This window comes from Didymella exigua, assembly GCF_010094145.1.
Source record: "Didymella exigua CBS 183.55 unplaced genomic scaffold M421scaffold_5, whole genome shotgun sequence".
NCBI classification, from domain to species: Eukaryota; Fungi; Ascomycota; class Dothideomycetes; order Pleosporales; family Didymellaceae; genus Didymella; species Didymella exigua.
This window is the reverse complement of record NW_022984779.1, coordinates 383,704-396,415: the sequence shown is the minus strand read 5'-3', so window position 1 is coordinate 396,415 and position 12,712 is coordinate 383,704. Positions and strand designations below refer to the sequence as shown.

Sequence of the window (12,712 nt, the reverse complement as noted above, 5' to 3'; positions counted from 1 at the left end):
GAGGTCAGACTTCTAATAAAGTCCTGCACAACGACGTGACACGACCTTGGCTTCTTCCAACCCGGCCCGCCAATCTCGGTTAGGACGGTGGTGGCCTTGACTTCTGCTTCTTCTGAATAATGGCTGGCCTGACGGACACAGCCTCGCTGGGCTCTCTGGGCTCTCTGGATGCGGTATACACCTCGAAAACTTCATCATGAGACCTCTCACCGGTCACTGCAGATCGCGTATATGGTATTATCATTCATATAGAACACGAAATAACTACATCACTTCTTGAAGGAACTGGGCTTTGGTCGTCAGGCGGCCTACTCAGCCTTGACCTCTTGCCAATTGTGCCTTTGAAGTCTCGCGTGGAGCATATCAGCATCCTGGAAAGGCGCCCTCGCGGCTAACCAAGCCTTTCAGCCCCCTTGCGAGTCGGAAAGCCAAGATGGACGACACGAGGAGGCTGCAGCAGGCGGGCAGGCATAAAGGCACCGTTGGGCTGCTGTTACATGGACATGTTCTTTCCAGCCTTACAAGCTACACCACCAAAGGTTGTCCGCGCTCTTCAACAAGACCAACATGGCACGCGGTTATGTTTCTAGCTCTTCTAGGTCGAGATGCTTCGACAGTTACTGGCGCTACCGACCCGAGGCTATAGCCGATTATGCTCACGCTGTCGTCTTTCTTGCCGTCTTCCTAGGCATCCTCGTTACACTATGCGTTGTCCGTAAGAGAGCTGGAGCTGGAAAGCGTTTGATCGGTCTCGCCTACATTGGCGCTCTGTCTCTCGTGGCCATGTGAGTTTCAAGCTATCGGAGCAAGATACGCAACAGCTAACAGGCAACAGCCAATACGCCTTCCAATTCATCATGAGAACCCTCAGCGCTTGCGAGGTACTCAACGACAACAGATCCGCCTTCAACACCAGCATTGCAGGTCTGGTCTTGTCCTGGATCTCGACCATGCTGCTCTTATACGTCGTCTTCTACCTTTTGAACATGATGCTCCGCAAACAACTCGGCCAGAACCTGTCCGTCCTCAGAGTCGTCTTTGGGATCGACTTGTTCATCCTTGGTGTTCTGCTTTTCACCTATACCGTCATGCTCTGCCAGTACTACTACGAGTTGGGTCGGAACGACTACTTCAATCCTGGCGTCAATATTGCCGCAGCCATATACATCAGCCTGGCGTTCGACGCGCTCCATGTACTCAGCATCATCGGTTCCGGAGCCCTGTCCGTGCTCGCAGTGAAGTCTCTCAGGCAGAGGAGCATGGCTCAAAGTGTACGTCCCTCATCCTGGCTTCACCGGTTGGCAGAACTAACACGCGAGCAGTCTCTTCTGGCCTGGGTCGCTCTCTTGCATTTCTCGCTCCTCGTCAGCGCCGTGTGGTCCCTCACCGCGACTGCCATCCAAGTGGGCGGCGGCCTTTACTACGGAGAGATCGCCTACACGGTCATGTCCTGGATCTCCTCCACCTTCTATGCTCTGGCGTTCGTCATCATTATTGTCATTGCGAGGAACCCTGTCTGGGGGTCGACTGCAGACACTGTCCAGCAGCAGTACGCGTACCACCAGGAGGACCCTGTGTTTGACGGTGCGCAGCGCGCATGAGCACGAGGTCTGATACGATGACGACCCTGACGGCCGCTTCCCTAGTCACTTGGCCTTGCTTTCGTTGTGCGGCGGCTGGTCTGCTAGAATAGATATCCCCATGACAGTATAAATTACACCGCTCCTAATATATACAATCCTTCCCATCGCTCCTAATATATACAATCCTTCCCATCGATCTCCGGTCCAAACATCACTCGTCATCTGACTCCATATCATCAAACAGCGTGAAGCCACCGGCCGGCGGGGCAGCAGGCGCAGCGGACGCAGCCTGTGGCGGAGGACCCTGCTGAGCGCGTTGGTCCTGGACGTGCGGCTCTGCCTGCACGTCGGCAGGCTTCTCGGTAGGCGCCTCGGGATCATGCTCAAACGCCTTCCTCTCCGCCTCCTCGTGGGCCTCGATGTCAAACTCGTCCAGATTGCGCCCGTGCTCGCGGTAGTAGTACAGTTTCCACAGACTGCCGCGCCGGATCTTCTCCGCGTGGGGCCAGGGGAACCAGGGGTGTCCGCTGTCCTTGAGCTTCTGCAGCCATTCTGCTTCGGCGGCGGAGATTTCGGGGACGGCGGCTGCTTCTTCTTTCTTTTCTTCTTCTCCTCCTTCTTTGGGCGCCTCGCCCTCCTTGCGTGCTTCGGCGGCGCTGTGCGGTGCTTCGGCGGCGCTGTGCGGTGCTTCGACGGCGCTGTGCGGTGCTTCGACGGGTGCGACTGCAGTCGTGGGCGTGTTGAGGCCGTTGGTCGCTGGTGCGCTGGTCGGGGCGTCGAGCTCTTTGGCGGAGTCTTCTGCATCGGGGACGCGCTCGCGGAAGGTCGGCGGGACGGTGTAGCGGGATATGCTTTTCGCGTACTGCAGGAGCTCGTCGAAGGGGACGGGCCGCGAGGCGGCGGGGAAGACGGTCGCGGGCGTTTCGGAGAGCTCTCTGCGCAGGCTGGCTAGCGCTGCGACGGAGGACTTGAGCTGCTCCTCGAGAGCTTCGGCTTCGGCGCGCAGCGTCTGGAGGCGCGCGTGGTTTGCCTGGTGTCTGGCGACTGTCTGCGTTAGTCGCCGTGGACAGCGGTGGCCTGGCGTTCACTCTTACGCTGGTCGAGGCCATGGCTGAGCTCGTTGTCCGCGGCGACCAGGTCGACTGCGGCCTGGGGATTGGGGTTGTAGGACGCGATCGAGTCGACCAGCGTGCCCAGGGCTTGCTCGACCCGGTCGAACTGGGCCTGCAAGACGTCGTCCATGGCTGCGAGGCACGTCGTATAGACTCTAGACTCTAGAGCGAGCAGGCGCGACAAGGGTCTGGCGGCTAAGAATACGACGGCAACGGTCAGACTAATTACCGTAGCCCAGGAACAAATGCTGAAACGCAAAACACCGAGCCCTCAATGGCACGTGACGGCCTGGTCTTGCACAACCAGGGCGTCGCAGCACTGCAGCTCGCTGTTGCGCATGAATGCGCATCGAGCTCACAAGCTGCAAATCATCGGGCAGGCCGCTGACTGCCCTGTGGGCGCTGACTGCCCTGTGGGCGCTGACTGTCCTGTGGGCGCTGACTGTCCTGTGGGGTGCTTGGGGTGCTTGGGGTGCTGGTTCGGGACGGAGACCCCCGAGCTATTCCTGTCGGGACCAGGCCAGACTACCTTCCCGCGCGCATTCGTCATAACACCATGTGTCGCTCCGAGTTCGCCAGCAACCAGCCGGCTGCCCTCGATAGCATCCTCACACTCTCCCCGCCCCTGTGACCTCAAAATCGCATCCACCCCCAGACCCTACGTACCCGTTCCTGCGTGTCGCTGCTGCGCCTCGCTCCGTCTGCACCCCGCCAAACCACCAATCGACTGCGCCCGCGGTCCAGAGACGCCCCGCTGCGACGCATCCACACTTCTGCTGCCGCGCCTGACTTCTGCCTGCGGAACCTCGTCCTCTCACCGAAACGCACGTCCGCGCGCGCTCCATCTTCCGCTACACTCCCCAGACCCTCAGGCGAGAACATGGGTAAATCGTAAGTCCTGTCTTCCTTCTTGTTGCACAGCGCGGGGCGAGCGCGCACTGCCACTCCAGCTCTCGGCTACGCCTTCCCTTCACCTCCTCGACACGGCCCGCACCCAGCAAAGACGACTCGAGATGATTCGTCGAGTTTGTGCTTCCGCCGTCGACTGCATACCGAATGCGCCTCTCGCCGACTGCGTCAGTCCACGACATGTCGCCACCGCCGGTGCCATCAGGCGCGTCCAGCATACCTCTACTGGAACGGGCACATCCGCCGCTCAAGTTTGCACGTCGACATGCCGCCAACGTTCCGAACCGCGGCGATCCGGAGTACGGCCACTACAAGTCTGCGCAGCTTGTGGCACTCGCCAACGCCGTCAACGAGCTGTGGAGGGAGCTGTCCGCCCGGAGCGCTGTGCAATACGTGAGACTAGAGAGTGAAACGCTGATGCTTCGAATCTACAGCCAGAGCAAGCTCTCACAGCAGGAGCTGGCCGACCTCCAAAAGGCCACCCACTTCGACAAGAAGGAATTGCAGCAATGGTACAAGGGTACGCGCCGGTCCGTCGAGCTGCCGGGATGTCGCTGACGCCATGCAGGGTTCCTGAAGGACTGTCCGTCCGGCATGCTCACTAAGGAGGAGTTCCAGAAGATCTACAAGCAGTTTTTCCCGTTCGGGGACCCATCGTCGTTTGCAGATTACGTCTTCAACGTCTTTGACGCCGACAAGTCGGGCACAATCGACTTCAAAGAGTTCATCTGCGCGCTCAGCGTTACAAGTCGAGGAAAGATGGAGGACAAACTTGACTGGGCGTTCCAGCTGTACGACATTGACGGCGACGGCAAGATCAGCTACGAGGAGATGCTGGCGATCGTAGAGGCCATCTACAAGATGGTGCGTCCAACATGCTGCCGCTCCAGTACGTGCGCTGACAGATGCAGGTTGGCTCCATGGTCAAGCTCCCCGAGGACGAGGACACGCCCGAGAAGCGCGTGCGCAAGATCTTCCGGATGATGGACAAGGACGAGAACGGCAGCTTAGACATGGCCGAGTTTAAGGAAGGCTCCAAGCGCGACGAGACGATTGTATCGGCGCTGTCCCTCTACGACGGGCTGGTGTAGGCGGGCGCGTCGTTGTTGTTTCTTGTTCTTGGCTTCTTGGATACCACATTGCGTCGTGGAATTTCTGGCATGCGTCGTGGAATTTCTGGCATGCGCTCATTCAGCATGCCGCATGAGGTGGAGGTCTGTCTCGCTTAGGCGTTGGTTCATCATGACTGATGTAGATATGACTTGCTGCATCAGTATGGGCATCCGGGGTGCAATACACAAAGAGTCGTTTCAGTGCTGTTGTAGGAGTTTCTCGACCGATGTAAACCATTCGTGATTGTTTGGTTACACTGGACCCTGCCAATGCCGGGAATGCCGTGGCGGGTGGCCTGCACCGTACTTGGCGATCTGACGCGTAACGTTGGAACTTGTCACGTAGTTGGAGCTTGGACAGGTAGCTTGAGTAACATGATTGCCATTCCCACTTTCTACTTTCCACCATCCAGCGTTGCGCGTGATGCTGAATAGTGCCTGCGCAGTGTCATAGCGGCTGTATAATCCATAGAATTGAACGTCTCCGCCCCACGCATCCCCACGCACCTCGGTCCGTCTCCGCGGCCTGCCTAGAGGCTGAGCTGAGGGCAACGTATTGCAAGAGCACGCTGCGCAACACCCACACCAGGACCGACCCCGGCGGCACACATACGTCCGCAATGCGGCGACTCGACATATCAGTATCCGGCGCAGTCCTAGCATCATTGCTGGCGTTCGCGCCTCTGCCAGCGGCCGCCTTCTACTTCCCAGGAACCGCTCCCACGTCCTACAAGCAGGGAGACGCAGTGCCGCTGTTCGTCAACCACTTGACGCCTGCAGACTCGCAGAACGATCCGAAGCTACGATCCGTCTTCTCGTTCGACTACTACCACGAGCCCTTCCACTTCTGCCGCCCGAAAGATGGGCCCAAATACGTAAGGGAGAGCTTGGGGAGCATATTGTTCGGCGACCGCATACAAGACAGCCCGTTCGAGCTGAAGATGGGCGTGAACGAGACCTGCAAAGCCCTCTGTGGGCCGCAGGAGTATGACTCAAAGGACGCCGTGTTCGTGAACAACAAGATCAAGCAGGGATACGATCTGAATTGGCTCATAGACGGCCTGCCAGCGGCGCAACCACTCAAGGATCCAAACTCAGGCCTGCCCTTTTACAGTCCTGGATTCGCGCTTGGCTTGCTGGATGGAGAGAGCCCCATCTTCAACAACCACTACGACATCGTTATCGACTACCACAAGGCAGGGCCGGACAACTACCGTGTTGTCGGCGTCCTGGTCGCCCCGTACTCGATGAAGGATCCGAAGCAGTCCGAGTGCCAGAACGCGCAGTCACCCATCATACTCAACGAAGACAAGGGCGACAAGGTGGATTTCACGTACAGCGTGTACTGGCGACCCAGCCCTACGCCGTTCGCAACACGCTGGGACAAGTACCTCCACGTATACGACCCGAAGATCCACTGGTTCTCGCTGATCAACTCGGCCGTCATCGTTGTGTTCCTCGTTGGCATGGTCAGCACCGTCTTGGTACGCACGCTTAGGAAGGATATTGCCAGATACAACCGCTTGGATGCATTTGCGCTCGACGACTTTGGCGCAGACGGCAACGTTGAGGATGGCGTCGCAGAGGACTCTGGCTGGAAGCTGGTGCACGGCGATGTCTTCCGGCCGCCAAAGAACCCCCTGTTCCTGTCCGTCCTGCTCGGCAACGGCGCGCAGCTCTTCGCCATGACTGCCCTGACCATTGCCTTTGCCCTCCTCGGTTTCCTGTCCCCCAGCAACCGCGGCGCCCTCGGAACCGTCATCATCATCTTCTACACGCTCTTCGGCTTCATCGGCGGCTATGTCTCCTCACGAACCTACAAGTTCTTCCACGGCGAGAAGTGGAAGCTGTGCTTCTTCTACACGCCCTTCGCGCTCCCCGTCGTCGTCTTCGCCTGGTTCTTCTTCCTCAACCTGTTCCTCTGGGGCCGCGGCGCATCCGGCGCCGTCCCTTTTACGACCATGCTCGTCATCGTCGTCATCTGGTTCATCATCTCCATCCCGCTCAGCTTCGCGGGCTCCTGGCTCGGCTTCAAGCAGGCCGCCATCGACCCGCCGGTCCGCACAAACCAGATCCCGAGACAGATCCCCCCGTCGGGCGGATACCTGCGCCCGCTCCCGTCCATGGCGCTCGCCGGCGTGCTGCCGTTTGGCGCCATCTTCGTAGAGTTGTACTTCATCATGAACAGCATCTGGTTCAGTAAGGTGTACTACATGTTTGGATTTCTGTTCATCTGCTTCGGCCTGATGATCATCACCTCGGCCGCGGTCACGGTGCTGGTGATTTACTTCTTGCTGTGTGCGGAGAACTATCATTGGCAGTGGCGCAGCTTCTTCACCGCGGGCGCCAGTGCCTTCTACGTCTTTGCGAGCTGTTTGCTGTACTGGGCCAAGGACGTCAGCTTCTCGACGCTGACGAGCGGGGTTGTGTATCTGGGCTACTCGGCGCTGCTGAGTTTGCTGGTGTTTGTCTTGACTGGTAGGTCAGACCGGGTCCTTGAGCAACGACGACGCTAACTAACTCCGTCAACAGGCACAATTGGCTTCTTCGCGAGCTGGCTGTTCACCCTCCGCATCTATAGGTCCATCAAGGTCGACTAAGCTGTGCATTTTGTGATTAGTAGCGAGCGTGGGACGGACATGGCCAACACGAACAAACAGTCGACACATGTCGCCTCAACGGCACTCTTGGTCCCCGTGCAAGACTCGCCCGCCGCGGCCTGCGATAGTAGTCCGGCACGACGTCATCTTTGCACAGCCTTGGCCGCCGTCTGGATATCGCTGTTGGAGCCCTTGTCCTCACACTCGGCATCTTTAGTTTTGTAAGGGTAGACTCGCACGGCGTCCCGGCGTCGAACGATGCATTGCAGGTGTTTCCTCGTGTGTAAAACCCGCATTGAATAAAGCGTTGCTGAAACGAAGATTGAGGCTAGGGGTAGTGCGCTGAACAGCGCGGTTGAAGTGCGTGTCGAACTTGCTCGCCTCGATGCTCCCGTGCTTCTCCCATCGTGTATCCGGACTCGTCTGCTTACTTGTCTCTGCTGAATCAGACCCGCTGCGGTTGATTGGCGTTTGTCCGCCTTCCTCTGGCAGCCATCGTGAATGTGAATCACCGCCGTTCGAAGGCCTTGTCCATGCAGAAGAGGAAACACGCAGCTCTTGTTAATAGCAGTATGTACATTACTCACCAAGATCGAAAAGTGAACCACGAATCCCCTACCCCCGAGCCTGCGAAGCGCAAGCTCCCAAGCCGCGTGCAAATACACCGCTGACGAGCAAGGCATGAGTTCGTGGTTCTGCTTCTTCTTGCGACGCGCTTGCTCTGGTGCTTCTAGTAAGCCGTCATCGTCTGCAGCGTTCCGTTGGATGAAAACTCGACGTTATGCTTGTCTTGTGAAGTGCGCAGCGGGACCGCCAGGTCGTACGCAGCAAGAGGAAGACGGCCAGCAACCGTGACATGGGGCTGCGCAACGCTTCGACGAGATTGACTCGGTACTTTTGAGTTGCTTGCCAGCTTGCCGATGTTGGTGCTGGTTGCTGCAATGAGTGGAGAAAGTCTGTGTCAATCGAACGCGGTTGCATGTTGTAGGGTTGAAGTGCCTCGGAACAGCTGCTTCATTCGTACTGGAAGGTGCGCCAGAAAGCCTCGTGGCAAGGGCTCTTCAACGTGGCATGGGGCACGCCAGATCGTAGTGACTTGTACATTTTTACCTAATCCCCTATGCAGCCAGCGATCCATGTCAAAGCCACCCCAAGAGTCCAGTAAATGTCCCAAGACGCCCACTAAACGGGGCAGCAATGAGCTATGTATACTATGTCCAGCCCATCCGACCTTCCCAGCGGACAAGGTGATAATCAACAAACCTTCCAATATCTTCAAGACATTATCAACTAGTAAAACGACCTGGTCCACTTCCACGTCACAGAGGACGCAGATGTAAACACAAGTCTGGGTATAAACACCGAAAGCAAATAAAGAGATCTGTACTGCGCCGCTGCACATAGATACAGATAGAGAGCTTGTCAGGTGCAGTGCAGAGAGTAGAAAGTAAGCAAAAGCGTAAATGTCGAACAAAGCGAGTGATTCGACCATCAAAGGAAATCGCAAAAATGCTCCACATAATCTTCATGAAAGATCGCTAGCACAGGCTCTACAAGGCCATACCAGGAACCGGCTTCCTGCTAGGGACAGCACTGGCCATCGGTGCTGGGCCAGGGCCGGCATTGGGATTCATGGGGCTCGGACCAGGGGCGGGTCCACGACGAGCGCCGTTGACCTGGCCAGCGGAATTTGACCTTGGGCGACCCATCTGAGGCGGAGGGGCCATGGGTCCACCGCCGTAGGGACCTGGAGACATTGAGCGAGGAGGGCCGGCGTACGGGGCGTTGCTGTTTGAACGACCGCGTCCCTGAGGGGAGCCAGGATAGGGAGCGTTGCTATGCGCGCGGTTACGGGGAGGGCCCTGCATATGAGGAGGGGGCATCTGGCGAGGACCAGGGCTCATGGAGCGAGGGCCAGGGGACATAGGACCATTAGCGGGTGACAGGGTAGGTGGGTGAGGCGAGCTGCGGCCGTCAGCAGGAGACATCGGGCGAGGTTGCGGAATTCCACCCGGACCCATTGGCGAACGGATCGGGGGGCCGCGCATGTGTGCTGGAGGTGGTCCTTGGCGAGGTGGTCCAGTACGGGGCTTGACCGGGTGCTTAGACAGGCAGGTTCTGGGTACAACACCTTGTTGGGTACGGTCCATGCTGATACACAGAGCCTACGTTGTGTTAGTATGTGCACAGAAGGATCGCTCACGAGACTTACCCATCCATCATCATACTCGTGGAGCATGCGAGCCAGTGACCCGGCCTTGAGCTCAAGCTCATCAGCCATGGAAGGCTTGAAGTCAAGCTGTACACGGTGAACATTGTTAGGACCAGGAGGAGGACCGTTAGGACGGCCACCAGCAGCACCTGCGGCGCCAGCAATCATCGGCGTACCCATAGCGGGTGACGAAGGGACATCTTCTGTCCAAGCTGGGCTTGCTGGAACACCATCGGCGTTGTTCATGCTAGGGGGTGCAGGGAAGTCATGCTCTGGCATGGGGACATTCGACATTGCGGTAGCGACTGCCACTGCATCGACTCCAGTGGTAGGAGCGGGGGCTGACGCAACGCGAGCATCAAGGTCAGTGCTTGGGGCAGCCGAATGCTGAGGAGGAGAGTCGGGAATGCTTGCATGCGCGGAATCAACGGCAGCGCTGTTACCGAAGGGATTTGCTGGGGCTTGACTGCGGGCAGGTGTTTGAGGGTCATTGAATGGGTTGACAGCCGGATCAGCGCTGGCAGCTCCACGACGTTCCCAAGCACTGACTGAGCGGTCATCAGAAGGTGCAGCACGGTCATGAGAAGCGGCGGCGGCGGCAGCAGCAGGAGCGGCAGCCGCAGCCGCAGCGATGGTAAGCAGATTCCCTCCACTCTTGCGTTGCTCGTTGAACGTGGGGTCGAATTGGGTTACCGGTCGAAGGCTGAGGCGGGGCGCGGTAGACATGGTGCGGATGCTGGGGGCAGCGGCGGCTGCGCCCGTTGGGACCTGGGGAGGTAGCGGTGCAGGCGCATCGTGCATGCCAATCTTCTCGTTGTCCTTCTCTCCGGCCATGGCGTTCTTCTTGCGGCGATAGATAAACAAAATGCCCGCAAGTAAGGCAGCTACACCGACCAAGATACCAAGAGCAAGACCGGCCTTAGCACCGCCAGACATGCCGTCGCTCTCCGAGGCAGCGGAGGTAGGGGTGGCGGAGATAGAAGCAGTGGCAGAAGCAGTGGCAGACACCAGGGCACCAACCAGCGAGCCCGAATGAGAGGCAGTGGGGGACTTGGTCGCAACCAGCAGAGTAGATTGGTCCTTCGTTGCTTTTGCGGTCGACGTTTCCTCGACTTCCGACCCGGTGGTGTGTGTTGGTGTTGTAGACGCAGGCCTCCTCGATGTGGAAGTCGCTGTGGCTCTAGCGGATGTCGTGTGGTCATCATCATCGTCGTCGTCTGTTGCGCTTGACAGAGGTCTTGTTGCTACGGCGGGCGGGACAAGTGTCTTCGTGGGATCGGCCTGCACTGTGATCCAGTCGACTCTGCCAGTGTAGGTGTTGGACATCGTGACGAGGACAGTCTTTATCTCAACTGGATCATCGTCCTCTTCTTGGTTGCGCTGACGGCGAACGTGCACGTGTCCGTGTTGATGCGTCATTTTGCTCCCAAGACGCGTTGATTATCGATCCAAGTTGTGGGAGTGGTGTAATTACGGGCCGTGTTCGTTCGTGGTAGAATATAGTGGGCGCGTCGAGTGAGTGAGTCCGATTCACCTCCTCGTTTCGGTTTGAGTTTGTGATTACGTAGTGTTGTGTTCAAACGCGAAGGATTGTCAAATATTTACTACAGCTGTGGCTCAAGGGAGTGAAGGCTGTGTGCTGTAAGGAATGTACAGTTGGCTCTGGCCTCGGCGCGTCGGCGTGCTGGAATGTTGATAGTAGACTAAGTACTAGACATAAAGAGTGAGAGCTATTGGTAAAAGAGTGTAGTGCCGAAGTCGCGCACAACGGTTGAAAGAAGCACGACAGCCTGGCCGCGGGCAGGAAGGTCGGTCAGTGAAGGTGAGAGAACGGCAGAGGGCGCGAGAAGGAGCGACCCGGCCTCAAGCAGGGCAGGCGCATAGGGTCGAAGGGAAACACGGCAGAGCAGCCAATCGTCCTTCGAAACGTTCGCGTGCCTTTAGTGGACGCCGCCCTGAAGTCTGTGCTGTCGTTCATCATTCCACAATCGGAGCTAGCGGCGGCCTAGAGCCAGGTACGCTTTACGTTTGATTCGCTGCTTGTTTGCAATTTCCCGGGATGCTGATGAGCTCAAGCTTTTCTTCTCCTTCAGCTTCTGGGTGGTGCAGTTCGCTGTGCTGGAGCCCTTGTGCGCATTATCCCAGCGTGTTTGAGGCCGCGAAGGCGTCTGGAGGATTTTCACGATTCGGAAAGACGGAAGGGTGGGTCGCTTTACAAGATGAGAGCACGAGAGCAGCTGCTGAGGATCTCCAGCCTCCGCCGCATTCCTCGTGCGGCTGATCGATCACTCCAGCCACGGGTCATGGTCAGATTTAATGACGTGGATTCGGGACTTGTGGAGCCAGGAATTGTTTGCAGCTGTCAGATGGTGTGTCGTTGCCCAGGAAGCGGAAGCATGCGGCCTTCGTCCTAGGTTAAGTTGCCAGATTAAGCTGTGGGGTGGACGACTCGTAATTTCGGCGGTCTCCAGTGCTCATCAAACAGACAAAAGAGATCGAGGCAGTGCAGGCGTGAGAGAGGTCGTCTTGTAGCGCACGCGCACGACAGCCAGGAAAAAGACGGCTACCTGTACATTGTAGATAGCAGCTTACCTACAAAGTCGGTATGTAGATAATCATGAGTTTAGATGCGACCAAGGCACGTGTCGCTCTTGGTCTACCCGCGTGCACGACCCTGCGTTCCCCACAAGGGTCTGAAACAAAGGCCACAAACGATCAGGAAGGCCTACTGACAGGTACGGCAAAAATGATGCCCTCTGCCAGAATCGAACTAGCGATCTTATCATTGCACACCGAGGTAGTACTAGTGATACGCTTTACCACTAAGCCAAGAGGGCCCGATGCCAGTCGGGCACGGGGGATTCCAACGCTGTTGGATTGACTTGTGATCGAGCAGCGACTTAGTAGTATTATATATTCAATATTTGTGAGAAACAACATTATTTCGAGCGGGCAGCACGTAAAAAACATGAAATTGCGATCTTATTGAGTTTGTTGATGTCGGTAATTCGATTTAGAAAGCTCTGCTGTGTGGAGCTAAGCGAATCCTCGGCATGTTCCCGCAGTGTGTTCTTCTCACCTGCCGACGTTTCACCGTCTAGGCAGGCTCCAGCATGTGTTCATATACCTGCTTCACTTGACCACCCCACAGAGGCAGCTATCTTCAGCCAGTAGTCGGAGCCTC

At 57.4% G+C, this 12,712-nt stretch overlaps 6 protein-coding genes and 1 non-coding gene across 7 annotated transcripts; 4 read left to right on the top strand and 3 right to left on the bottom strand.

The window, feature by feature from the left end:
* Positions 1-567: 567 nt before the first annotated feature.
* M421DRAFT_2288 (uncharacterized protein) lies at positions 568-1,601 on the top strand (the record flags this gene model as incomplete). The annotated part of the gene is made up of 3 exons (XM_033588389.1): positions 568-785; positions 836-1,271; positions 1,323-1,601. The coding sequence occupies 3 exons, from the start codon at positions 568-570 to the stop codon at positions 1,599-1,601; spliced, it is 933 nt and encodes a 310-aa protein (XP_033451889.1).
* M421DRAFT_417406 (uncharacterized protein) lies at positions 1,439-3,060 on the bottom strand. The gene is made up of 2 exons (XM_033591454.1): positions 2,678-3,060; positions 1,439-2,627 (listed from the first exon to the last, which is right to left on the bottom strand). The coding sequence occupies exons 1-2, from the start codon at positions 2,823-2,825 to the stop codon at positions 1,795-1,797; spliced, it is 981 nt and encodes a 326-aa protein (XP_033451888.1). The 5' UTR covers positions 2,826-3,060; the 3' UTR covers positions 1,439-1,794.
* A 146-nt stretch (positions 3,061-3,206) lies between these two features.
* Positions 3,207-4,941, top strand: M421DRAFT_417404 (neuronal calcium sensor 1). Its single transcript, XM_033591453.1, has 4 exons — positions 3,207-3,586; positions 4,039-4,124; positions 4,173-4,468; positions 4,516-4,941. The coding sequence occupies exons 1-4, from the start codon at positions 3,576-3,578 to the stop codon at positions 4,693-4,695; spliced, it is 573 nt and encodes a 190-aa protein (XP_033451887.1). The 5' UTR covers positions 3,207-3,575; the 3' UTR covers positions 4,696-4,941.
* Positions 4,942-5,336: 395 nt separating this feature from the next.
* On the top strand, positions 5,337-7,316 carry M421DRAFT_2285 (uncharacterized protein; the record flags this gene model as incomplete). The annotated part of the gene is made up of 2 exons (XM_033588386.1): positions 5,337-7,194; positions 7,249-7,316. 2 exons carry the CDS (start codon positions 5,337-5,339, stop codon positions 7,314-7,316), a joined length of 1,926 nt encoding a protein of 641 aa, XP_033451886.1.
* Positions 7,317-8,866: 1,550 nt separating this feature from the next.
* M421DRAFT_98742 (uncharacterized protein) lies at positions 8,867-10,947 on the bottom strand (the record flags this gene model as incomplete). Its single annotated transcript, XM_033598650.1, has 2 exons — positions 8,867-9,481; positions 9,529-10,947. The coding sequence occupies 2 exons, from the start codon at positions 10,945-10,947 to the stop codon at positions 8,867-8,869; spliced, it is 2,034 nt and encodes a 677-aa protein (XP_033451885.1).
* Positions 10,948-11,795: 848 nt separating this feature from the next.
* Positions 11,796-12,075, top strand: M421DRAFT_417400 (uncharacterized protein). Its single transcript, XM_033591452.1, has one exon. The coding sequence runs from the start codon at positions 11,845-11,847 to the stop codon at positions 12,058-12,060; it is 216 nt and encodes a 71-aa protein (XP_033451884.1). The 5' UTR covers positions 11,796-11,844; the 3' UTR covers positions 12,061-12,075.
* Positions 12,076-12,278: 203 nt separating this feature from the next.
* Positions 12,279-12,365, bottom strand: M421DRAFT_t26. The gene has a single exon. It is a non-coding gene; the product is annotated as a tRNA-Thr (tRNA).
* Between the last annotated feature and the right edge of the window lie 347 nt (positions 12,366-12,712).